This window comes from Eumetopias jubatus, unplaced genomic scaffold (genome assembly GCF_037043125.1).
Source record: "Eumetopias jubatus isolate StellerSeaLion01/CBP00866 unplaced genomic scaffold, mEumJub1_p1.0 scaffold_4, whole genome shotgun sequence".
Lineage (NCBI taxonomy): Eukaryota > Metazoa > Chordata > Mammalia > Carnivora > Otariidae > Eumetopias > Eumetopias jubatus.
The window spans coordinates 81,759,769-81,786,832 of record NW_028274810.1 but is presented as its reverse complement, the minus strand read 5'-3'; the positions used below and the strand labels follow the sequence as shown (position 1 = coordinate 81,786,832).

Below are 27,064 nucleotides of genomic sequence, written 5' to 3'. Positions count from 1 at the left end.
GCCTTTGGGTCAAGATGAAATCAACCCCTGATGGAATTTCCAGCCTGCAGGCCTGCCCTGTGGACTTTAGACTTTCCAGCACCACAATCATGTGAACCAATTCCTTAAACTAAATCTCTCCCCCCACCTCTCTCTCTGTGTATACATACAATACATACATATGTACATCCATCTCTCCAGATGGATAGCTCTATACATCTAGACACACTGATGCATACATCTTCCTGTATGGACATAGATATGCAGTTGTCTATATGGAGATGTAGACATATATGCATGGTATGTGGACTTCATGCATGTATTATGTGTACACACATGCACCTCTCTCTGGAGAGCCCTGACGGCCACATTCTACTCGGATATTTTGCCAAGCCCAAAGGCTAGGAAGAGCACAGTCTCTGGAGTCAGGCTGCCTGGAACTGAGACTGGATTCTGCCCCTGCTACTTTACTAGCCATGTGATCTTGGTCGAGTTCATTCTTTTCCTGTACCTCAGTTTTCCCATTGAATGAGGATAACAACAGTACCCACCTCGCAGGGGGGCCGTCCCTAGCTCAGCGCCTGGCACACAGCGGTACTCAGCGCGCCGTCTGGCCCCCGCCCCGCCACCCCGGCTGTGGGCGGGGCTGTGGGCGGGGCTGTCCCCCCCCCTCCCCGCGCACGCGCGTCTCACCGGCTGCCGGAGGCGGGGCTCTCGGTGGCGGCGGTGGCAGCCAGGCCTGGGGGCTATACCGCTGTACACACCGTACTGACTGTGAACTCCGCCTCGGTGGCCATGATGTCTGTGGGTTGGATGTTGCGGTCGTACATTGGGTTCTCGAATGTGGCCCGGACATTTGTGTTTTCATGGCCAGCATAGCCATTGAACGGGACTTTGGGTCTTCTCCTGGGAATAAGAGAGCGAGAGCGAGAGCGAGAGCGAGAGCGAGAGCGAGAGAGAGAGACTGACTCAGGATCTGAAGGGGGAGAGGGAGGGAACGGGAGGTTGTGTCTAACTTTCAGAAGGCCCCAGGAAGGCTGTGGGCTGGGGTCGGGGATGGGGCCCGACCCCCTCCAGGCCCCCCCTCCCCTCCGCCCTCCCTCCGGTACCTGTGCTTGTAGAGATAGAGCACAAAGCCCGCGATGATGAGGGCGATGAAAGGCACCAGGATTGCAGCGGCCACCGAGCTGCTGTTGGAAGCAAAGTGGCGGCCGATGGACTCGGGGTCGGACTCCAGCAGCCTGAGGTCTGCAAAGTCGCAGAAGCAGAAACCTCAGGTCACAGAGACCCAGCTATGTGAGGGGACAGCCCCCCGGGGGGCGGTGCGGCCTCGAGCAGGGAGGTCATCTCCTGCAGCCCAGACCCCGAGCCAGCTGCCTTCCCCCGCCCCCAGTCCCCGGGGAGCCAATCTGCGGGAGACCCTAAAACCTGTCACAGGCTAAAATCTTCAGAGGGTGCTGCCTTCAGAAGTTTTGAAACTTCTTTTGGCCACAGAAGCCTTTTATCAGGTAAAACCGTAGGAGGAAGCCAAAATACAAAACAGGTGAGGGTGGGCCTGCTGGGGGAGGGGTGGTGGTGTGGGAGAGGAGGTGTGAGCAGCCTGGGTGGGGGGGGGTCTCCCTCCAGCTCCTCCTGTGGTCCTCCTGGCACCAGGCTGGGCGGGCGGGCTCAGAGGAGTGCAGGGAGACACGCGGCCTGCTAAGTGGCCCACCCCACTGGGGTGGGGGCTCCAAGAGGGGACAGGTCTGCCCCGGAGCACAGGGAGTCAGTTGAGAAGCCAGAATCGAGAACTCCAGCTTCTGAGTTCTCTCTAGTGTGTCAGGCTGAGGGACCAGGGGAACTGTCTTCAAGTACTTGAAGGGCTGCTGTCAGGAAAGAGAGGTCTTACTCCATGCTCCTCACAAGGGTGAGCTAAGAACTCCCCTAGGGGAGGAGAGTGGGAATGACAGGGAAGCAGATTTTCACTAAGACAAGGAGAAGCTTCCTGAAGGTCAGAGCTGCGAGAAAATGCAGGCAGGGCTCCTGGGCATGGTGGTGTCAGCAGCCGGGTACACAGAGCTGGCTCTTGAGCACCCCTGACTGCCTCCTGTCTCCCCTCCCACCGCCTCGGAGAAACCAGGGGCCCTCCCTGGACTAGGGTTTGAGGCTCTGGGTCAAGGTCAATCTCTGAAGGGAGGAGACTGGATGCTGATGACTGTAGCAGGCAGGGTAAAGATGCCAGGGAAGAGCCACCTTCCGGGACTGCTCGGGGGGGGAAGGACAATGTGAGTTAAAGGCACCCCTAAGAACCCCACATCTGCATGCTTCAGGGTGTCTGGGTGGTGCCCAAGGGCTGGCTGGCTGGTGTTGCTGGGGGCCGTATTCGAGACCCAACGTCCCTTACGCCGGGGCTCTCAACTCCAGGCCTGGCCATGAAACTGGCAAAGGTCGAGCCTGTCATGTGTATGTGCTTGTTTCTGGGGGACATATTCCATAGCCTTTATCAGAATCTCAAAGGCCGGGGTGCCTGGGTGGCTCAGTCGTTAAGTGTCTGCCTTTGGCTCAGGTCATGATCCCAGGGTCCTGGGATCGAGTCCCACATCGGGCTCCCTGCTCAGCGGGAAGCCTGTTTCTCCCTCTCCCACTCCCCCTGCTTGTGTTCCCTCTCTTGCTATGTCTCTGTCAAATAAATAAATAAAATCTTTAAAAAAAAAAAGAATCTCAAAGGCAGCTGTGACCCCCAAATGTGTTAAGAACTCCTGGATTTGGCTGTTGCACTTCACTCCTCTACCCCCCACCCCTGTACACAAGTGTCTCCCTTCCCGGGGACAAATGCTAGTTACCAAGTCTTTGAAAGCCGAACTGCCCAAAGCCTTGGCCCTTGACCGAGCCTTGGTAGATGAAGGTGCCTCCGGGGGACTCTGATGAGACCTGCGGAGGTGAGAGCAGAGGCGGTGAGATGGGGGCATGGCCAGGTGAAGCCGCACGCCCTCCTGGTGCAGGCTGTCAGACTCTGGTGTACCCTGGGACTGTGGTGCTGGAGGTGGGCCGGGCCCACCAGGTGCTCCTGGGAGGTGGGGAGGTGCCTCATCGTCTACTGGTCCCATCACTTCATCTGTGTGGGCCTCCCATTTGCCAGGCAGGACTAACAACAGTACCTGTGCACAGGGTGGTGGCGAGGCCTGCTTGAGCTCACGCAGAGAAGGCACTTAGACCACTTCTGGGCCTAGAGAACTGTTAGCCATTATCACTGTGATGAAAACGGCCGTCAAGAGCCCCTGGAACCACTGAGCTGTGATTAAAGTGTACCCAGCAGATTTAACATACTTTGGACGGTTCATCACAGTTCCAATAGCCACTAATTTGAGGAGGTAGTTGGGGATGTAAGTCTTCTTGGCTCATCTGTCTTGTCCCTGTGGATGCACTCTGACTCCTCAGCTACTCTGGCCACCATGACCTCTCCCTCCTTCCCACCCTTCCATGCCCAGCATCAACAATCCGAGACAGGGAAGCCACAGGTGAGATACGGGACACTATGCTCAATTCTCCCCCTCCTCCGTGAAATTGGAAGGTGCAGGCAGAGAAGCATCACTGTGGATCTGCCTTCTGCCTTAAGAATGCCCTAGAATGTAGTTAGGCTTTCCCACACGGGAAGGCAAGAAAGCCGTATCTCCTCCCCTGTGTCTTGGTCTCTCAAGCTGTGCTAAATCATCTGTAATCTGCATCCTCAATTGTGAGTGGATATTTGAAGTAGTCACCTGGGACCTTTTCCCGTACCCCAGCATCACACCATTACCTCCAGCTTGCTTGAATTCACTCTTACACAGCTGTTCGGGTTCCTTGCTTTCTGCTCGAACATCAGACCCTACTCCGTATCACTCAGGTGTGCTGGCCTTCCGGACACTCCGCCTCCTGGCCCCTTCATCTTTTCCTTTACCTATTTCACTAGGAGATGAGGATTCCCTTGATCCTAGTTCTGGCCCCCAAGTAAACCTTCCAAGTTTCCATGTTGTTCCTACGCATCTCCACTCTCTTTCCCCCCTTTCCTGCCTGTGATCTGGGAATCAGGGACAGGGCAAGGGCACAGGGAGGTCAAGGACTGAGATTTTGCAGCACTTACATGCCCATCCAAAGCCCAGTGGTCTTTGAATTTGTTCACAAAGATCTCCACAGGCCCTGTAATCTGGTAAATCTGGAGCAGGAGATGGAAATCTTCTTTCTTGTAAATTCCTGGGAAAAGGAAGTTCAGGCAGTACACTAAAGATCTGGAAAAATCTCCAAGCCCAAATTTGCGGGTACGTGGAATTTCACGTGTCGATGTTGATGTAAACATGGCATGCATGACTGCCAGTAGGTAAGCGTAGTTTGGCCTATGAGATTGTGTGTGCTGTGAGGATACACGAGAGTGTGTGCATGTGTGTTACAGACAACTGGATCACTGACCTGTGTTTGTGACCCTTTTAACACATGCATGCGTCAGAATAAAGTGAATATGATTTTGCATACGTGAATGTGTCAGTTAACGCATGAGTATGCTTTACGATTCCGTGGGTGCGGGAATGCAGGAGGCATGTAGGTGGGCTTCTGTGATGTCTTTACTACCCTGCCTTAGAGCGAATGGGGAACCCGACTGTTCACCTGTGCGTGTGTGCGCGCTCGCATGGATGAGCGGGTATGATTGTGTGTGGGCCTTGTATGAATGTCCACATCCATTCACTCATGCGTTCCTTTACCTGTCCATCTCTTCCAGAAATGTTTGTTTTCTGAGAGATTTAGTTTTCCTGATTATAAAAAGATTGAAAATTGGGGCAATTGTGGGAAAGGCAGAGATGCAGGAAGAAAAAAAGAAATCATTTCTGATATCACTAAGAAATAGCCACTGTTAAACTTTTGGTGGAATTATTTCCAATTTTCTTTCTTTTTTAAAGATTTTATTTACTTGAGAGACATAGAGAGCAAGAGAGAGTGCACGAGTGGGGGGAGCTGCAGAAGGAGAAGGAGAAGAAGACTCCCCAGTGAGCAGGGTTAGGGTTAGGTAGGGTTTCATCCCAGGGCCCTGGAATCCTGACCTGAGCCGGTCAGATGCTTAACCAACTGAACTACCCAGGTACCCCCCAATTTTCTTTCTTATAATTTTTCCTTTAAAAACTGGAGTCACATTGTAAATGCACTATGGTAGGTCCATTTGCCCCCAAATTGGCATACTATTTTATCTATCAGGTGTACTATAATTAATATATCCATTTTGTTATTTTTGGACAATTTTCTCTTTCCAGTTTTTATGTAATAAAAATAGCCCTGTAATGTCAACATCTTTTATTCAGGAATGTTTCACTCCCTTCATAGTTATTTTTTATGATAAAAATTCTTAGAAATATGATTAATGGGTTCAATAATTTTCAAAGATCTTAACACAAATTGCCAAACTGTTTTCTAGAACTGTACTGCTTTACACTTTGACCATCAACTGCATCAGTGCCTTCACTGGACCCTGACCAGCACTAAAGTTTATCACTTAAAAAAAAAAAATCTTAGTGGGATAAGTGGAAAATGACATTTTCTGTGTACTTTTAGTTTTTTGATTATTGCTGAAAAATATTCTTTCTTTTGTTTATTGACTGTATTTTGGCTTCTGGGAATTCTCTGTCCCTACTTTTGGTTCAGTTTTAGGGATTTTGGTCTTTTTTCTCTTTATTTAAGAGTCCTTTTCAGTTCACGTTATTGTTTATCATCTAACCATTTCCTTTTAGACCCTGGTGATTTTATCATGCAAACAAAGATGAACAATTTCTCCTCCTCCTGCCCATCAGACAAGTCTCCCCAGGACATGAGGATGCAATGACAGTAGACTTGTCCTTGTAGAGGGCGTGTGCCCGCCCACCCCTATCACACCCAGGCTTTCGCGGGGGTGGCCTACTCCTTACCAGCCAAGTGCACCTCCACGCCACTGTGGTCAATCATGGTGGCGTTGACCTTGCTGTTGACAACCTGGAAGCCAGTCACTCTGAGCATGGCCGGCTGCTTCTTCCCCTGGTACTCATAGGCTCCTTTCCATAGGGAGTTCTTGGCAAAAACATCCCCAGGAACTGGAGGAAGTGAGAAACAGATGTGAGAGGGACTGAGGCCACCTGATGGCTGCTCCCAGTTCACTCACGGAGATTGCTTTCTCCAAAGCCTAACTCGGGAGAGGATGGTGGAGTGCTCCGGTCCTCCTGTGATCCAAAATGGAACTTGAACTGAGTATGATGCCAACTCTAGTTTCCTTCTTATATAACACACATCGCTAATGTGATGAATAAAAGTATAAAGTTCAAAAAAGGTTACGATAGTCCACAATAGTTTTGCATCGGTCGGGCCACACCTGTAGTTATGTGCCCAGTTCTGGACATTGCACTTTGAAAGAAACAATACCTGTGTTAAAAAAGTAACTGTTTCCAGGAAGCTCCCTGGGCAGGACTTGGATCTCTGTGTCTGTATGACTACACACTGGCCAGTCCTGTGCTGGGGCGGGGGGGGCGGGGGGCGGTTGTGGTAAACAATGGCTCCTGAGCTCGAAGGTCTGGATTTGTTTCTGGAAGGCTTTGGCTCTCTCTTCTGGATGAGGTTTCTGTTTCCTTCAGGCTCACTTCGTCCTGAAGTTTGTCAGGGGTGGGTAGTGGGTGGAGGAATCTGTTTGGCTCCGTAGACAGTTTTCACACCCTTTCACTGAGTACTCGGAAAGTCATGTGCATGTTTCTGGGTAACCAGGTGAAGGAATCAACACCAGTTTCTTGAGCCGAAGATCTGGACCATACCTACCAGAAGCTTGGGTGAGTGGTGGCTCCCGGGCAGTGTTGATGGGTCTCCCACTAGGCCGGACCTCTGCTGGGGAAAGAGAATGGAAGAACACAGGTTCAGCCTCTGGTCTGCACTCTATTGGAAAAATAATGGCCACCTCTCTGACACTAGGTTAATGGGTTCTCTGAGATCTTGCTTTGGACTTATCCTCTTAAATTGGGAGTGGATACTTTGATTGTCTGGTGATGCTATGGACCCCTCTTGGAATAATAAAACAATGAGTTAAAAGGAAATCCGTTTTATCAATTATAGTCATTGACATATTAAACAAAGAATTAGGATGCAGGTAGATACGTGATTCTTTATTACTGCATTAAATAACAGGATCTAATAGCAGGTCCAGTCACTACCGTATCCTTGAAGTAGTCAGCAATATTTCATGATATCAGTAACAACTGCAATATAATATGAGAATCTCTGTAATTTTTACTGGTGACAAAGTCATAGGTATTGTTAACATTACTATAGGCTTTTGTCTACATTTCACATTAAAGGAAATGCTAAATTTCAGTAAGAGGTAAAGGACAATAAAGCTGTCTCTTCTGCCACCCTTGTACCTAGATCTGCCGAATGCCCCTATTGATGACCCTAGGTTGAAAAGCCTTGTCCCAGACTCTGCTTTCCTCCCAGATGCCTGGCACGAAGGCGGACCTTCCAACAATCAAAAGTGAACTCCTTGAGGCCTGGTGGGAGTTTGAGTGGTATGCTCCCTTCCCTTGGAGTGATGATACTAAGACTGCGAGGCCCACAACAGCTGCTCCGTCTTGCACCATGAACCACAATTCCCAGCGCGTTTTCTCCGGCGTCCACACCAGCATCCCACCAACCTAGGAGATGGTCAAGGAGGAGCACGAGTGGGATGTACTTGGGGTACCCAGGGCGTGGCTCCTCTGAGGACCACCACGGTTGATATCCACAGCAAGACCTCTGTGGTGATGTTACAGAGGCAATTATACAGCTGGATAGAGCTGAGGATCCAGATATGAGCTCACATCATCCGGTCCCTGTTCAACACAGTCTGGGCTTCCTGGCCTTCGCCTACTCTGTGAAGCCTAGGGAGCTGAAGATGGCAGGCGACGTGACTGGGGCCCTGGCCTACGTCCCTGCTGCCAAGTGACTGAACATCCGGGCCCTGGTCTTGGGCCTCCTTCTGATCATTACGTTCACCATTACTTTTGCCACTGGCTCACTGATGATTCTCCATGCAATTTCAGAGACCGTAAAATGTTATGGAGGCTGCTAGTAGCTGCCCGTGGTCTGAGGCTCTCACCCCTTTCATAGCAGTGTCTATACGCATCAGTCTATAGCTGAATTCAATAAAGCACTTGTGTGTGGGGAGTAAAAAAGACTGAGAAGCCCTCACAGGCAAAGTCACAAGCTCTGGGCCTGAGCCACATAGTGTAAGTTCAGGTCCCAGCAGTGCTACTTCGTGATGTGTGACCTGGATCAGTCCCTTTACCCCTCAGAGTCTCCATCTCCTCATTGGAAATATGGGAAAATACTGAAACATACCTCACAGGTCTACGCTGAATAAATGAGGTTGTGAACATGAAGGTCACAGTCAGCCATTGTTAATGTCTTTTCTTCTTTTGCACAGAAAGAACAGAAATATCTGCCTTATCACCAAGGAAGGGCAGACTCTCCCTTCTTTCTCCTTGAGGAGGCTAGATTTTTGAGCACAATCCTACCAACTCCGGAGGGCAGCTTATGTACAGAAGGCTGTGGAGAAATCTTCCACAGTGTCTCAGTCAAAGTACTTTTATGAAGAAAATGCCTTTATTGTCTTAGGTTTTATAAGATGAAGGACGTAAGAGGGAGAAAGCTTATAGGCCAAGAGCTGTGCTAGGCCATGTTATTCACATTATTTCATTTACTCCTGCTCTCAGAACTATGAGGTACAGATTACTATCTCCATTTTATAGAAGAGAAACTCATTAAGAGGCAGAGAAGTGAAGAGGCTTGCCAAAGATCACACAGTAAGGGGATGAATTGAAATTCAACTGCATCTAAAGCATTTTGTACTTTTATAGACAAGTACATAATAGCATCAAAAACAATAAAATACTTAAGACCAAATGTGCCAAGATGTGCAAGACGTGTATAATGACAAAGACAAACCATCGTTTTAGAAGGAATTAAAGATCTAAATAAATGGAAAGACATCCCCTGCTCATGGATTGGAAGACTTAATACTGTTCAGATGGCAACATTCCCCAAACTGACCTACAGATTTACTGCAATCCCTGTCAAAATCCCAGCTGTCTGTTTTGCAGAATTCCACAATCCAACCCTAAAGTTCATATAGAAATATAAGGGGCCCAGAAGAGCTAAAACAATCTTGAAAAAGAAGAACAAAAAGGAGGATGTATGCTTCCCAACTTCAAAACTTATTACAAAGCTATTGTAATCAGAACTGTGGTGATGTCATAGAGGCAGTTATACAGATCAATGGATAAAGCTGAGGATCCAGATATAAGCTCACATATTTATGGTCAAATGATCTTTGACAGGGGTGCCAAGAAAATTCAATGAAGAATAGTGAAGAATAGTCTTTCCAACAAATGGAGCTGGGACAGGTGGATATCCACATGCAAAAGAATGAATTTGGACCCCAAATGACCACCTCCCCCCCAAAAACCCCCACAAAATGAACAAAAGACCTAAATTTGGGAGCTAGGACTATAAAACTTAGAAAAAACCATAGACATAAGTTTTCAGGACCTTGGATTTAGCAATGGTTTCTTAGGTATGATATGGAAACATGAACATAGATAAATTGGAGTTCATTAAACTTAAAGACTTTTGTGCTTAAAAGGACACCAAAAGGAGGTGAAAAGATTCAAACTCATCAAGTTGTCTACATTAAATACGTGCATTTTAATATATCAATTATATCTCAATAAGGCTGTAAAAACACTCCATTAAAAAGAGAAGAAAAAAATTTAACACAGGACTAAAATGGAGCTTGAAATGTGACAGTCTAATTTCATTTTAGGTGATGAGTGAAATAAAGAAGAAAGTACTTGTAAATTTTAAAAAAAGAAAGTGAAAGACAACCCATAAAATGGGAGAAAATATGTGCAAATCTTGTATCTGATAAGAGTCTTATATTCTAGATATATAAAGAACTCTTGAAGAGACTCTGGACCAAGATGGTGACATGGGAGGCCCCTGAATTCCCCTCCTGTCATGGACGCACTGAATGTACAGCTACACATGGTTTAACAGCAGGAGTTCAAGTAGAGGAAAGGATCTAAATATAAAAACATAGGAAACTATAAAACTCCCTGATATAGATAGATGGTTAAATTTAGAATACTTTAATATTGTAACTGTGGTGGATAAATCAGTTACAACTCTAGTATAAAGATTAAAAGACAAAAGTGTTAAAATAACTACAACTGCAGGGGCACCTGAGTGGCTCAGTTGGTTAACTATCTGACTCTTGATCTCAGCTCAGGTCTTGAACTTAGGGTTGTGAGTTCAAGCCTCGCATTGGGCTCCAGGCTGGGTGTGGAGCCTAAAAACAAAACAAAACAAAACAAAAACCCCAAACTGGAACTGCAATAATTTGTTAATGAATACATGGTATAAAAAGATGTCAACTATGACATCAAAAACATAAAATTTAAGAAGGGAGTGTAAAAATGTATAGCTGTTGTATGCACTCAAAGTTAAGTTGTTATTTGCTTTATTTATTTATTTATTTATTAATTATTTATTTATTTATTTAATTACTTATTATTTTTAAGTAGGCTCCATGCCCAGTGTGGAGCCCAGTGCGGGGCTTGAACTCATGACCCTGAGATCGAGACCTGAGCAAGATCTGAGCTGAGACCAAGAGGGCTTAATGGACACTTACAGAACATTCCACCCAACAGCAGCTGAATACACATTCTTCTCAAGTGCACGTGGAACATTCTCCAGGACAGATCATATGGGCTACAAAACAATTCTTTTTTTAAGGTAAGTCTACCTTTTTTTTGAGAGAGAGAGGGAGAGAGACCATGCACACACACACAAACACACACACTCTCTCTCTCAAATAAATAAATCTTTAAGCCCAGGCAGAAAGGTAGCAAAATAAAACTTGGGATGGCCTCACTATGTGTCTCTTTGGACTGCTCTGGTTTCATATCCTAGAGGCTCAATACCTCAGAAACTCAGAAGCAGGATCCAGCTCCTGGAAATCCTATTTCTTCCTTCTCTTTTGCTGTCTTCTGCTCAAGCTCAGCTGTCACCTTTGGTCTCCCACCCTGGAGAGGTTCGCCAAGTGGGCGCACTCACCCAGGCAGATGGGTGGTTTGCCTGTCCAGCTGCCATCTGCTTTGCAGGTGCGGTGCTCAGAGCCACCCTTGAGGGAGAAGCCCTCCTGGCAGGAGTAGAGGAGTGTGTAGCCCATGGAGGGCAAGTCCAGGGCCCCAACGTTGGCATGGGATGGCGTCTCTGGCTGCTTGCAGTGGTGGGCTGGGTGAGAGGAAAGACAGTGTTGGACCCGGAGAGAATAGGGTCTTCAGCAGGCCTTTCGACTATTCCTGTTCCTACATGGAACGTTCCCTTCCTTTCCCCTCTAGGCCCTTTTCGTGTCCAGCATCCCCTCCCCACACCTCCCCTCCGACGCCAGCCTTGATGTCTAGACCTATGGCCACGATGGAGATGATGTGGATCCAGGCTTAGTCACCCCTGGGGGGCCTGCAGCACTCTTCCTGGGGGAAGAGGAGTAATTATGGTCAAAAGCCTGAAATCTTTCAACCTGAGGGCTGACCTTGTAGTTGTGAGTTTTGGCTGCCACTAGAAAGTTCTTTCTTTGTCGCTAAGGCATAGGAATTGCCTTCAAATATCAGAAAGGCTTTTGTGTGGAAATGTCTTCCGTGAGGCCCCAAGGGATAAGGACTACAAAGAAAGCAATATTGGTCCCAGGGAGAAGTCATGAGTTTCCTGTCGGTCAGAGCATTCGAGCATGTCCTGGGTGCCCAGGTGGGGGAGATAATGTGTTGCCAAGAGGAACTGTCAAGGGATGCAGGGGAAGTCTGCACTTACGGACACAGTCGGGTGGGGTTCCGCTCCAGGTGAGGTTGGGGAGGCAGGTCCTGGTGGTGGAACCCTGAAGCAGGTAACCTTTCTGACAACGGAAGAGCACTGTGCTTCCCACCTGCAGGGAGGACGGAAGCTTCCTTCATCCCTTTCTATCCAGTGATGCTTCATACCTTGTTACTTGACTACTTACTTTCCCATCACCCAGCTCCTACCCACACCCTTGCCTCCACCTGCAACATCCTTCTTCCACTTCTCTGCCTGGTTAAATATTATTTACCCTTTGAGGCAGCCTTATGCCTCTTCCCTCAGCCCTTACCCAAGCCCCCGGGCCAGAGCAATGCTCTTCTTGGACGTAGCACGCTCTGCTGTGGCGGGCAGATGCCTGACTCAGAATCAGAAGACCCTCGTCTGAGTTCCGGCTTCAACGTTTGCTCACGGAATGACAGGCTGCCGGGAACTTGACACCTGAGTCTTCCGGTGCAGAGCATGGGACCACCAGCCCCGCCACGCCTACAGCGCAGTGTCGTGACACTCAAACTCGGTGCTGGATTTGAAAGCATTTTATAAAATGGGAAGCACTGCACAACACAGAATTATTACTTGGGTGTATCTCTTCTATGAGTCTACATGTTCCTTAAGGGAGACTTGTCTTCTTTATAGACAGCTCCCCCGTAGAACCTGGCACTTGCTTAGTGAGTATCTGTTGGGCAGAATTACCACCCTGCTGCCATTTCTGCCTCTGCTCAGTTGTGTCTGCGCCCCCCCCATCCACCAGCCCTCACTGTCCCACACAACATCCCTGCAACCACCGGCTCCATCTCTCCCTCCGCCCTTCGCATGGCAGCTTCCTAAGCTGTAACTCCAATGTCCCTGTTTCCCAGCTCAAAACACTCACATGTCCCTATTACCTATGGGAGCAAAATTCCAACACCAAGTGAAACTCTTGACTTCCACTCCCTTCCTGCAGGCCCTTCTGCTTTGTCTGGAATTTCATCCTCTCATTCAGCAATGGCCCCTCTGTCCGTACAGGTGTGCAGATCAAAACCTCCAAGCCAGTCTTGATTCCTCCCTCTTCTTCAACCCCTCCCTCCCATCCATCAGCGCGTCCTCTTGGTTCTGCCTCCACAGTCCATCTTGATCCCTTCACTTCTCTCCGTGTCACTGTCACTACCTCGCCCTTCCCCCGAGCCATGACAACAGTGTTCTACTTGTCTGGGTGCCTCTGTCTTAACCCCATTATTCACTTTCTCTGCAGCATTCAAATGATGGATCGGAGTCCCCTTCAGATGGTTTCCTATGACATTTAGAATAAAATCCAAAATGCTCACCATGGCCTCAAGGGCCCCAGGTGACCTGGCCCATGGCTTTCTCTTTTAAAAAATTATTATGTAATATTTGATGCATGCAAAAGAATATCTGGAAAGAAACTGGACACGTTAAGTTGAGCCCAGCGCTCCAGGGCTAGAATGTTAGCAACACAACTGTTGCTCTCTGCGTCCTCCTTCCCTGCCCCATTCCTCCTTCCTTGGCTCCTCCTCGGTGGTAAGCACTGTCTTGAATTTTGTGTTTTTTAATTTCCTTGCTTTGTTAAAAGATAATTCTATCACACATATGCACATATATCATTAATCATATGTCCTTCCTAGTTTTAATCTTTATAGAAATAGCATCATCCCACCTTATCATTTGATGCTAGGTTTCTAAGATTCACCCACGTCGTGGAGAGCTGTCCTGCATTCATTCTCACTGCTGTGACTTTAAAATTTTTCTCAGATCTCGGTAACATGTGCAAGGGTGTCTTTGGGGTTCGTTTCCAGGAATGGAGCTTTTGGGTTGCAGAATGTGTGAATATTTAACTTTACAAGACAGTGCCCAGTTGTTTTCAAACCTCGCCTCGCTCTCTGGCTACATCTCCTCCTCGGCTCACACTGCTCTGGACTCATTAGCCCCCCTGCTTTCCACTCCTCCAGCCTGCTAAGTGTTCCCCCGCCTTGGTGCCCCTTTGAACTGGAGGCCACAGCTCAATTTCAGGAGGGCTCTTCCTAAAATAGCAGGCCACTCTGTCACAACCCCTTGGTACTAGATGGTGGGTAGGGCTTATTGCTCTCAGAAGTTATCCTGTTCACTGTCACCAGCCAGAGACCTTCTTAGAGTGGGCACATAGCCTGTCTTGTTCCCACTGCATTCCTAGCACCTAGAAAGTTTATGGCAGTAAATATTTGTTACATGAATACAGATTGAGTGAATAAGTCACATTCTTTGGCTGGATCCCCATGGGCCATTTCTCCTGGGCACATCTCAGGCTCCAGCTAACTGTCCTGTCTCGAACACACCCATACTTCCCTGCTTCCTGTTCTCTGTTCCGAGTGTCCCATCCCAGGCTGTCCAAATCCCTTCCTCTTTCTGAAGTTCTTTCTGAGATGTGTCCGTGGAGCCTGCCTCCCATGTGGCACTTGCTCGTTCCTGCCACTTTGAGCCCCGGGTCTATGGGGAGCGTATAGGTGCCGTGCGGACAGACGGTTGCCTGTCTCACTCATTTCTGTCTTCCCACAACTGCCCGCCCCAACCGCAGGGAGCTGCTGGGGAGTGTTTCTGTCACTATGTGAGAATCTCTTGCGCATCAGTTTCTCGGATTGCTGTCAGTGCCTCCGTTTCTGCAGGGTGCTCCGGTGTGGCATGGTTCAAAGACGCAGAACACTTTCTGTCTCCAGCTTTCAAGGTCTTGTTCCCCCCAGTGCTGTACCTGGGAAGATCCCTGAGTCCTCTTGAGGCTGACAGTGATAGACAGGGACAGGTGGCAGGCAGGCCTGATCCTGGCTGACCTCATTACCTGGTATCCCTGGGAATTGTTCTGTATCCCGAACTGTGGAACGCCGGGGTCTGCACACATGGTCAGCGTCGGGTCTAGATTGCAAAACAGAGAAACAGACCCCACAGTCAGAGAAGCTTTCATCACCTCCACTCACTCTGAGAGATAGGTGTAGGAGGGAAAAATGGGAGCCACATCCTACTTCCCGACCTGTTAATATCTCCACCCGAGTCATACCCTTGGGCCGACTATGTGATTCCTGGCAGCACGCTCACTCTGGCTATTTCAATCTCACACCCTGCTCTAAGAAGCTTGGGTCTGAAAGAAGGATGCCCACCAGCTCGAACGCTCTTCCCCAAACCACCTCTCACCTATGCAGCTGGGCTGGGTACCACTCCACGTCCCATCTGACTGGCAAAACCTCCGTGGAGAGCCCACCAGCACCAGAGGGGGCTGGCAGGAGAAGGAGACGGATGACCTGTAGGAGAAGCCTCGGTCCTCTCTCCTGCCACGGGCTGGGACGCCAGGATCTCCGCAGAACACGGCTGGGAAGACGAAGGGAGGAAGGCAGGTCCAAGTTGCTTTCTAGAGCCCCATCGGCCACCACAGGCTGGCTTTCCTCCCAGTGCCACTTGAACTCTGCCAACGGGGGCAGCCCTGGGTCAATAGTCACACCCGCCTCACACACCTGCTGCTGTGTGTGTCCTCTCCTTCCCAAATCCAAAATGCTTGTTAATAATCACCCAAGTAATGAAGCAACGTTATAGGAAGTTAAATTGAGAAAAAGTAAACTACAACTCACTACGCAAAACTTTTTCCCATTTTCATGTGTGTAAACTTGTGTGTGGCTGTGAACCCAGTGTCCCAGTGTTATAAACCTTGCTTTGTTCACTAACTAGTCTGTAAATATTTTCCATGTTTATGACATCATTATCACCTACTGGCTACATAATTTTGCCATGAGAGGTTGTACCATAGTTGTGGTTTATCGTAGCCTTTATATTAGGCATTTTCTATTATTATACCATTAAATGTGGCTCTTCTTTCCCTGGTAATGTTTTCTGTTTTTTAAGATTTTATTTATTTATTTGACAGAGAGAGAGACAACGAGAGAGGGAACACAAGCAGGGGGAGTGGGAGAGGGAGAAGCAGGCTTCCTGCCGAGCAGGGAGCCCGATGCGGGGCTCGATCCCAGGAGCCCAGGATCATGAACTGAGCCCAAGGCAGACGCTTAACGACTGAGCCACCCAGGTGGCCCCTGGTAATGTTTTCTTATAGGGATTCTCTAGGAGTGGACTTAGTATGGTCGAGCGTGTTTGCAGCTCTTGATGTATACAGCCAAATGTCTTTCCAAAGTGTGTGCATTTATACTGCGGTGGGTATGAATGTGCCCATTTCATTGAGATCCTCAGAGAGATTCCCTAAAGAATGATTACTGAATTCAAATCATGTGACAGCAAACAGAATAAACACAGGCCCCTCCTCTGTCCCTTCTCCTCAGTGTCTTAAGTGTTTGCACACATGATTTATTAAAAATGCTTACTTCCTTAGGACATTGCAGAGACAGGCCTGTGTTTTTAAGGGGCTGACTGTAAATATGATTTTGATGCCTTGAAAATAAGCATAAAGGGATTCTACCTGTGTTTTTATTCCTAGGACCAATATACTTTCAAACAGATCTCAAGATCAGGGATGGCACATAATAGACAGCCAGTGGTGTGCGGTGTGGCAGGAGCAGGCCCACGGGACCACCAGCACGCTTGGGTTCAGCTGGTCGGAAAGCACACGGAGCTTGCACTGATTTCCCATAAACACTTGTGCAGCAGTTCTCCCAGAACAAACCAGCTGCCGTGGGGAGTGGCCGGATGGGTCCCCCACACTCTGTGAATGTGCTTTACTTAAGAGAAAGGGCCTCAGGCCGATCATATTTGGCTTTGGAGTTCCACTGACTGAAGCACTCTAAAATGCAAAATTAAATTTTATGTCTATCCTTTTTTCCTATTTTAAAAGTTCTAGTGGTGATAACACGGGCTGTAAATTTGAGTAAGAATTTTAGAGAAAATTGTCTGGAGAAATGATTGTTTTCAGACTAGACTTTGTCACTAACACACTAGGTCAGGTCCTTTTTCTGAGCTTCATCTTCCCTGCCAGCCACCGGAGATGGGACTTCTGCCCACCTCAGGATATCTCGTTGTGAGAATCAGATGTGACCATGTGTGTAAATGTCCCCTGAGGAGGCAGCACAAAGCCTGTGAAATGTAAAATGTTATCTCTGTGGATGGACTGATACTCTGTGACCTCCCAGGGGAGGAGTTCACGTGCGGGTAATCAGAGCAAAGCTAATGGCGCAGTGTGACTCCTCTTCCTCACGTCCGTTTTGCCTTGAATTAAATTCACTTCCTTTTCCATTAATTTTCAAACAGCGTTTAACAAACATCTTCAGCTCCTGATTTTCTGCTGCTTCTGGCACCGAATAAGTCCGCAGACATGAGCCCTGCCTTCTGAGATTTTAGAATCTAAGCCGGATAACACAGGAGGGTATAAAAGGTGAAAAATACAGATAAATAACATGGCTTGAGCATCAACAAAACTTACTGAAAGTACATTAAGTGCATCAGGGACTCAGGAGAAGAAGTAGAAGTTGCATATTTGGAAATGGTGGGATCTGGGGAGGGGGGTAGTCAACTTCAGAAGCTTCTTTACTGAAGACAGGGGAGCTGTCAAGCCAAACGGGGAGGTGGCATGGAAAGGGCTGAGTGGGTCTGGGGAAGCATGCAGGAAGTGGGTGAGGCTGACAATGATCTTGATCCTGATGTGCTACAGTGTGGGGACAAAATCCCTGCCCATGTTTAGGGAGTTATGTAAGAGGAAGAAGTGGTGTTATGAGGAATATGTTTGCAGTAATACAGCAAGAAAGTGACTAGGTCTGAGAGGCATGCCTATGGAGGAAGAGATGCAGTCTGGAGGAGGGAAGCAGGAGTACCAAGCACTGCGGAAGGCCCAGATGCAAAGTTTGGAAACAATGATAAGAATTCCAATACTGCACATCTCAAGTGGTCAGCCGCTTGGCCACGGAAAATATGTTGTGGAGCACAGCAGGTTAGAAATAAATATATTTGACTTCTTTACAGCAAGCTCCAAGAAAACTGACTACCAGAGTCATAGTTCCCCAAGACATCACTTCAAGCATGAAGAACACCCTTCATGCTATGATGTGAATGTGTGTGTGTGCACACAGCCAAGAGTTTCATAATCATATACAAAATAAAATGGAAGCAGGCTAGTATCCAAAATCTAGAAAGAACGTACCAGACTCAACACCTGAAAACAAAAAATCCAGTCCGGAAATGGGCAGAAGACATGAACAGACGTTTCTCCAAAGAAAAGACACATGAAAAAATGCTCAACATCCCTTGGCATCAGGGAAATACAAATCAAAACCACAGTGAGATACCACTTCACACCTGTCAGAATGGCTAAAATTAACATCAGGAAACAACAGATGTTGGTAAGGATGCAGAAAAAGGGGAACCTATTGGTGGGAATGCAAGCTGGTGCAGCCACTCTGGGAAACAGTATAGAGGTTCCTCAAAAAGCTGAAAATAGAGCTGCCTATAACCCAGCAATTGCACTACTAGGTATTTATCCAAAGGACACAAACAGTAATTTGAAGGGACAAATGCACCCCAATGTTTATGGCAGAAATGTCTACAATGGCCAAACTATGGAAAGAGCCCAGATGTTCAGCAAAAGATGAACGGATAAAGAAGATGTGGTGTGATATATATATATATATATATATATATATATATACACACACTGGAATACTACTCAGCCATCAAAAAATGAAATCTTGCCATTTGTAATGATGTGGATGGAACTAGAGGGTATTATGCTAAGCAAAATAAGTCAGTCAGAGAAAGACAAATACCATATGATTTCACTCATATGTGGAATTTAAGAAACAAAACAGAGGAACATAGGGGAAGGGAAGGAAAAATAAAATAAGATGAGAATTGAGAGGGAGGCAAACCATAAGAGACTTTTAATCATAGGAAACAAACTAAGGGTTGCTAGAGGGGAGGGGGTGGGAGGATGGGGTAGCTGGGTGATGGGCATTAAGGACGGCATGGGATGTAATGAGCGCTGGGTATTATCTAAGACTGATGAATCACTAAATTCTACCTATCAAACTAATTTAAAAAAAGTCTGAAAAAAAGGATGCATCCTAAAGAAATAGAAAATAATAAAATGGAAGCAGGATCAGCAGCCTATGCTGGTGGAAGCCTCTATGGGAGCTGGGGGTCTAGACAAGCCAATCAGAAGTCAGTTAAAGGCTGACTTGATCAGAAGTCACCAAATCTAGGAAGAGGCAGCTCAGTGAACAAGAAGTACAAATGGATGACAAAGCAAGAGCAACTCCGTCTTGCTGATAAGAAATATGATGCCAATTAGAACAATGAGATACCTTTTTAAACTTCTTGGGCTGGTAAATATTAAAAGATATTGGCAAAATCCATTGTTAATGAGGAATTGAGTCAAGAAGTATTCTCATAAACTGCTGGTGGGAGTGTGAGTTGGGACTCTTTTCTAGAAGACAGTTTGGCACCATGTGTCAAGATGTATAGGGTGCATACCCGCTGGCTCAGCATTTTCTCTCTCCTAGGACTTTACTAGAAGAGTAAAGAAATGTTATCTTCAAGAACATTTATTGCAGAACTTCTAATGCAACTAAACTGGAGAAGCCTAAATTCTTCACCAGTAGGAGAAGATTAAACCAGTTGTGGTAGCTACAATAAGGAAGTTCTTTAAGCTATTAAAAATGATGATGTGTAGGTCAGTATGGATTGATGGAGAAAGGTGGTGATGGCCTATCAATGAAGACAAGTCACAAACTAGTCTGCACAGCATGATTTAATACCGTTCGCTGAAAACTGCACACCTCTATGTCCAAAGCATTGTGGTCGGGGTGGAAGCACAGTCAAGAGCTTAACCCTGGTTATCTTCGGGAAGCCAGAGTGTTATGTTCTTCTTTGCTTTTTCAGATACATTTACATTTTTTTTAATGATGACCATAATTCATTGTTCAAAAGCAATTTAGCTATTTCTCAAGAAGAAAAGTAGGGTTTCTCAGCCCAGACTCAACCCTGAGACTTGCTACCTTCCAAATGTTTCCTTGGAGGTATGCAAAGGCCTGAGGGGCTGACCATGCACCAGATGCTGCCTTTCCTGCATCCACTTTTGAGCTGCTGGTCCTAGTTCCTGCTGAAATTTCCCAAATTGAAGTAAATTTTCAGAGGTATCCAAACAATGTCATGAGTATGTTGATGGTTTTCTGCAGAATTAGATAAATGCCTAGTAGAAAAAAAAAATAGGTCTACTATTTGTCCAAAGCATGGGTGCTGAGAGGATCTTCCAGAGTCCAATTATGTGACAAGACTAAATGAGGAAGTGAGTTCTGGGATGGAATTGGGCTCTTGGGGACACAATTAGGCCAGGGGGATAAGAAATAAAGTCTTTCACCAAAAAATCAGGTAGGCTCCAGGAATCTTTTCTCTGTGGGCTATTTTCCATAAAGACAGGCACATTTCCAGCATGGGCCCCTTCTAGATCTTTGGGAACTATCCCATCCAGTGAACAACGCTTCATGTTAAGAGACACCTCCCTTATCTCTGGCTTAACTTCCTCCCACTGTAACTCCACATGGTGTCCATAGCTGGGGCTCAGTTGGGATATTCTCATTATTTTCCTTTAAACTCCCTTTAAGAGTGTCTTTGGTAAAGTCTCTCCCCGATTTTGGGGGAAGGTATTACCTATTCTAGGCCTTCCAGTAGCAGAGCTCTGAGGAGGGAAGGGGAAGGAGCTGGCAGATAGGATGCACAAAGACCTGTTCATAAGCAAACTTACGGAAACACTGAGGCAACTCTCCAGTCCAGGATCCATTCCCTTCACAGGTGAGCACTGCAGGCAGGGACAGCTGGTACCCCTCCAGGCAGGCATATGACACGCTTGAGCCCCACATGAAGTCGGATCCCACCACTTTCCCATTGGGGATGAGCTGAGGTGGCTTGCATATGATAGCTGGGGGAGGGGGAGAGCAAAGCACGCTGAGTTCTGGTGCCATCCTGGGGCACTAGGCCCCACTCCCCAGCACGGATGTCACTGGCTACCCTGCGCCTGCTGGGATTCTGGGCTAAGCAGGAAGAATCAGAAATGCCCCCTCTTAGTTTGGGAGCTGGGGTCCTTTTGCATTTTACAGTGCGCTCAAGTGTGACAACCCACTCCTCTGTCTGCACAGTCCTCCCCTTGATGCTCAAAGCCCAGGCCTTACCTTGGTGTCTCTAACTCCCTCCTTGCAGATGTTCAGGGATCAGTCCTTATCTCACACCCCCCAGGACAAGATGTTATTAGGGCTCTGCCTCATCACCTCCCTCCCTGCTACATGTTCGAGGCCCATGTCTCACTTTTGTATCTTCTTTGGCCCTGTGTCCACATGTGCAGCCCTCAGACACACCTTTGCAGACTGGCTTAGTACCATTCCACGTCCGGTCCTTGGTGCAGCTCAGCACAGACACCCTATGTGACTCCATCATGTAGCCAGGGACACACTGAAACGTCACCGTTTTGTTGTATCTGAAGTCATTGCCCAGCCGGAGGCCATTGGCTGGAATTCCAGGGTCGCCACAGTTTATGACTAGGAGAAGGGAGATAAAGCATGGTTCACTACCGGTACAGAACCCTTTCCTCCCCAGCCTTCCAATGCTATCCTTAGTACTCTCCGCACATGTCCAGGAGGGAAGAGAGTCAGATCAGGGATGCCCTGACTCTTCACAGGCTTCCGGTTGGGCACTGCACTTTCTCAAGTCCCTCTGGCCAAGTCTCTCTGCAATGGCCCTCCCACTTCCCCACTGTCCTCGCCCCCACCATCCTTATGCACCCCAGCAACTTGGACTATGAAGACCATCCTTATTCAAAGCCCACTCCTCTCAGAGGAAGTACCTACAGGGCTTAGTTCCTAAACGAGGCTGGGGCTCAGAGGGGGAAGTTTTCTGACCGAAGAGCCTGTATTATTGGACCTCATAAGACAATTTGTCTGCTGAGGGGTGCATGTTACTACCTGCTGTTCTGCCTAGGAAGCCCCTGTAGGGCCAGCGGCTTAGAAGCAGGGTCTTGTAACCTTGCAATGGTCGTATCTTTGTTATGGTATGGAGTGAGGGTGGGGTTTGGTGAGCTCTGGCCTCGGAAGAGAAGTGAACTTGACATGGGATTTAGACAGAGCCCTGAAATCACAGGCTAGGGCTTGGAAAGGGACTGTGTTCTCAGATACCTTTATCTTGTCACTTCCCTCCATCTGGGACCCACAGTGACTTACTGCCCAAGGAAAAAGGTCTGGGGCTGCCCCAGAGAGGAGCTGGGAAGGGGAGCAGTGGGGCTATACGGAGGCTTGAGAGCCAGGCTGGGGGGTGGGGTGGGGGAATGGGTCCAAGACCGAGAGGAACCCGTGAAGATGGTGGATGGTGGTAGCTTTAGGATCAGGCTGAGCACGGGGAGTTTGCTGTAAAAGAGAACAAGAAAGCCCAAGGCGCTAGCGAGAGCCCGAGGAGTAGCAAATACATATATTCTCAATCTCCCTGAGCCTCAGTCATCTCATATGTCAAGTGGACTGTGGTGGGAATCAAATGACATAGTGCAAATCAAATCAAACACTTAGCTCAGCGGTGGTCAAATAGTACGTGCTCAATAAATGGACACTCTCATTCGGGGGTGAGTCCCCCCATTGCAGTCAGCCTTCCCAGTCTCCCGCAGACGGTCTTCTTCGGCGGGGAGGAGCCCGATCGCCTTGGCCACCCCTCGCCACGGAGCCCAGAGGCCCCGGGCTCTCACCTACGCACTCCGGGTCACTGCCTGTCCAGGCGCCATTGACGGAGCAGTGCCGGCTGAGCAGGCCCGTGGCGTAGTAGCCCTCCCGGCACTCGTAGACGATGGAGCTGGGGAAGCCCAGGCCGTCACTGAACATGACTCGGGCGTTGCTCGGAGTCCCGGGGTTCCCGCAAGAGATCACTGGGAAGCCAGAGGAGTGCATTAGTCACCAGAACAAGGGTGGGGCGTCACCCGGGGGGGGGGGCGGGGGGCGGAGAGCGGCCCAGAGGGCAACCCGCGGGCTACGTCAGGACCCTGAGGAATGAAAGGCCTCTCAGGCTGCTTTTGCGTCTAAGCGTCTGGCCCCCAGAAGGGAAGGAGAGGTCTGAATGAATTTTTTTTTTTAAATTTCTGAGACGTAAAGACTAATTATTTTTATTATCCCACCTAAAATTGTAGACAATTCCTTAATATCACCAAATATCCAACCAGTGCTTAATTTACCTCAGTTGCCCAACCCCCCATCCTTTTTTTTTTTTTTTTAAACCGTTGATTTGTTTGAATCATGATCCAAATATGACTTTGGACAATCATGCCTCTAAGCCTCTTTGAATTCAGAGATTCCTGTTCCCTCTCCTAGAATTTATCTGTTACAGAGGCGTTTCTCCAGTGCAATTTCCCACTTTCTAGATGTTGCTAAGTGCCCTGGTGAGGTGCTCTTCCCCATGTTGCTCTGTCCCCTGTAATTCCTGTAAGTCAAGTTCTGCTTCTTGGCAAGGGAACTTCATGGGTGGTCCTGTCTTTCCTACTGCACCACATCAGGAGGCACGGAATGTCTGGCTGTTTCCCTGTTCATGATGTTGAGGCTGATCGAATGGGTTCCGGTTAGCCCACCTCATCCAGCATTACAGAGTTCCCATTGGTTGTTCACTTAATGGTTTAAGCAGCACTTTGATGATTGTTGACCAGATTTGTTATTTCATTAAGGGACAGAAAATGGTGATCTAATTCTATGATTCTTTCTGAATTAGCTAGAGTTCTTTTTTTAATATTTGAATTTCAAATAAATAATGAATCTTTTTTTAAAAAATATTTTATTTTATTTGCTAGAGTTCTTTAATAAAGAACTTGCCCATCATCAAATATTTGCTTTCCCTGAAATACAGTTCATAAAGGAAGGCTGGATAATGTTTGATTTTCTTTCTTACCTGATGTCGGAATAATGGTTTGGTTTCCTAGTAAGCTCCAAAGATGATGGATAGTCATTTGGACTCGTGGATTTAAACTTATTTTATTATGTTGCCATCCATTGCCACTATTATTCTTTTTAAAATTTATTTAAATTCAATTAGCCAAGGTATAGCCACTATTATTCTTATTGATGCTTAAATTATCCCATCTTTGGCTGGGGGGAGCCTCTTCATGTTGGCTTCTGTGTTCCTTTGACATGATCCCACTCGTCTATGGTAGATTTCTTGCTGGAGTAACACTATGCTCCATGTTCATCTTGTATATCCTGCCCCAGTCCTGGAATCAGCCATTTCTCTAAAGAGCTCTGGTTTCTTTTAATGGAGAATGGCTTTAAAAACCATAATCTGAAAATTAAGGGTACTCACTGCTACTGAGCTGGTCATTGATACTAGACTTTTAGAATGGGTAGAGCGGGGAAAATAACTTTTTAGGTTGAAAATTCATTATGAGTTTATGTTGATATTACCAATCCAAATTTAGGATTAAGAGTCTTTCCTTAACTTCTTTACTTTTATATCTCTTTAATGCTGAAAATCTTGGTTCTTAATGATAAATGATTTTAATTTGTTTTCAAAAAGTTTCAGGATAGTAATATCAATATTATTACTAATAATATGATTGCTGAAAAACAATTTAAGATTTCATTGTCATTCTCTTTGTCCTTAGGGCACATATGCCATAGTCAAATTCCACTTTTTTCGAGTCAGTTGAAATAATTCTCTGGATTGTTAAATCACCAATTTGATGAGTAGTTAGGTTCATTTGTTTTCATTTTGATTTTGATATTTAGAGATTGCTTGTTTCTAATCTTTGATTTAATTTACTTTGCCAAGTATATACAACATTTATGTGGTCCCAAAGTCAAATCTACAAATAATTCCTACATAATGAGCACAACAGACAGGTCTTAGCACCCATGGATTCAAGTATTTGTGCTGCCTAGGTGCTGGGAACGTAGTTAGGAAGTCATGTCCCCTGCCCTTCAGGAGGCCAGTCCATCTTAAGGACGTACTTATAAATAGCTGAATTGAAATAGGATGCAATAAGTGTTTTACTTGAAGGAAAAAACACACTAAGAAGGGAGGAGCTTATTGGGGTCGAAGATAAGAATCTGAGTTGTACTTCGAAAGGTAAGTGGGAACTTGTCAAGGAAAGTCATGAAGAATTGTGTCCATATCATACACACACTCATCTAATAAACATTCACTTCCAGGTCTAAATTCTTAGCCACCCGCTTTCTGTTCCCTGAACACTCCTCACATGTTGACTGACTCCATGCTGGGATCTGAGTGGTATGAAAGGGGACCTGGGTCACAGTGGATATTTGAGAATGCACTAAATTCTCTCCCTGCCAATATACTCTCCCACTACCACAGACCTCTTACTATGCCTACAAAATCCTATGGAAATAGGGGCGCCTGGGTGACTCAGTTGGTTAAGTGTCTGACTCTTGATGTCAACTCAAGTCTAGATCTCAGGGTCCTGAGTTCAGGCTGCTGCTGGGTGTGGAGCCTACTTGAAAAAAAAAAAAATCCCGTGGAAACTAACTTTGCAAAAACACCCTCAGAAAGGCAGGACTTTAGGCAGACAAGTGGGAGAGGGGGTCCCTGCACTAGTAGGACTTGACTCCACAACCGCAATTTCAAGGGCCATTCTCTGACCACTGCCTCTTATCTCTTCAGCTCATACCCTCTGGGATTCATTCTCTGGTGATATTTTTGGTTCCAATGGGACCTATAACCCATGTATCCTACCACTTTTTCACTGTCCCTTACTCCACTCATAAACCTGCTCCCACCTCACCCAGCATAGATGCCAAGATCCATCATAATCGCTGCCTTGCATAAACCCTCTCACTTCCCACTTGCTGCCAATGTCTTAGCTGCCTGATAAAACCTCAGCCGTATACCTAATGCTTCACCTACCCAAAGGCTACACCTATGGGGCAAAATGTGGCCTGAACAAAAACACAGGCTAATGCTAACCACTCTCACTTAATTAATGGCCTTTTTCCTTAAGTGAGCCCTTGGTGCTGCTGGCAATTATACATTTCCCTATTCGACTCCCACGCCCCCCTTGCTAGGTGACTCTTTCCATATGGTCTCCCTCCTCTTCCAGCACCTTCTCACACACCCTTACTCTCAGCAGTTACACTGATTCCTAATTAAGAGAGTGCTATGCAGGCTGTATTTTAGAGAGCGATAGAGAGATCCTGGGAGCAGCTACAAAAGGTTGGACTCTGGGGAGAGAGGTTTTATTTTTTAAGATTTTATTTATTTATTTGACAGAGAGTTCACAAGTAGGCAGAGTGGCAGGCAGAGGGAGAGGGAGAAGCAGGCTCCCCACTGAGCAGGGAACCCAATGCAGGACTTGATCCCAGAACCCTGGGATCATGACCTGAGCCGAAGGCAGATGCTTAACCGACTGAGCCACCCAGGCGTCCCGAGAGAGGTTTTAAAATAAAGTTATTTTCAGAAATTCAGGAGTGTGTGGAGAAATCTAAATTTCCCCACTGGAGCTACCTCAGGAAACCCCAGTAGGGACTTCTATTACCTTTAAAGGGTCTTTTAAAAATGAGATTTGTATTTCTTTTGGCACCTTGGATAATTGTTTAACAGTCTCTTCCCTTAAACTAAACTCTAAGAGGGTGAGGTATGTTCGTCTTGGCACTGTTGTGTCCCCAGCACCTACTATAGTATTTGGCACATAGTTGTGGGAGCTGTATGGGAAATAAATGAATAAATGGGGCTAAACTTAGTTCCTTCTGGTTTCTTCCCCTCTTAGGTGAGGGTGGGGAATATGTTCATCTTTGGATTAATAATGAGCATGACTGAGGACTATCTATTGACCACTATCTTCCAGGCCAAGGGTTCCAACGGGGCCACGGATTTTGTCTGCAAGGGTGAGGGCAGGTGCTTGGGAGCAGGCAAATGGGGGACGAGCAGCTGGGGTGGACAAAGGAGAAAAGCAGAATGGTCACATACATTACCTCCACACTCAGGTTGCGTGCCGCTCCATGAGCCGTTGGCTTGACAGGTCCGCTCAGATGATCCCCGGAGCGTGTGGCCAGCCTCACAGCTGAAACGCATCAGGCTGCCTGGGGCAAAGCTATCCCCCAAACGAATGCCGTGTGCTGGGATCCCCGGGTCACCACAGATTCCCATGCTGGTTCCTATGGACCAGAACCAAACAAACCCTGTTGTTTTAGCATGGAAGAGTTGGCAGTGGGGACGTGAGAGAGATAGTGGGTCGGTGCTAAGGGGAGGCTTTGGGCCCCAGAAATAAGGGGGGTGAAAACTGATTGTGTGTCTT

The 27,064-nt window shown here is 47.1% G+C and overlaps 1 protein-coding gene across 2 annotated transcripts in view; it reads right to left on the bottom strand.

Moving 5' to 3' along the window:
* Positions 1 to 692: 692 nt before the first annotated feature.
* CSMD2 (CUB and Sushi multiple domains 2) overlaps positions 693 to 27,064 on the bottom strand; it is a 588,524-nt gene continuing 562,152 nt past the window's right edge. The window contains exons 57-70 of one of the 2 annotated variants that reach the window (XM_088023017.1): positions 26,742 to 26,924; positions 22,526 to 22,702; positions 21,156 to 21,335; positions 20,549 to 20,722; positions 15,013 to 15,186; positions 14,663 to 14,736; positions 11,836 to 11,947; positions 11,083 to 11,262; positions 6,757 to 6,822; positions 5,883 to 6,044; positions 4,079 to 4,188; positions 2,802 to 2,889; positions 1,089 to 1,227; positions 693 to 885 (exon numbers count right to left, since the gene is read on the bottom strand). In XM_088023017.1, coding sequence (XP_087879143.1) covers positions 726 to 885; positions 1,089 to 1,227; positions 2,802 to 2,889; positions 4,079 to 4,188; positions 5,883 to 6,044; positions 6,757 to 6,822; positions 11,083 to 11,262; positions 11,836 to 11,947; positions 14,663 to 14,736; positions 15,013 to 15,186; positions 20,549 to 20,722; positions 21,156 to 21,335; positions 22,526 to 22,702; positions 26,742 to 26,924 — 1,979 coding nt within the window. In that variant the 3' untranslated portion in view covers positions 693 to 725. The remainder of the gene's footprint in view (positions 886 to 1,088; positions 1,228 to 2,801; positions 2,890 to 4,078; positions 4,189 to 5,882; positions 6,045 to 6,756; positions 6,823 to 11,082; positions 11,263 to 11,835; positions 11,948 to 14,662; positions 14,737 to 15,012; positions 15,187 to 20,548; positions 20,723 to 21,155; positions 21,336 to 22,525; positions 22,703 to 26,741; positions 26,925 to 27,064) is intronic. The other variant, XM_028113838.2, reaches the window with a different exon arrangement.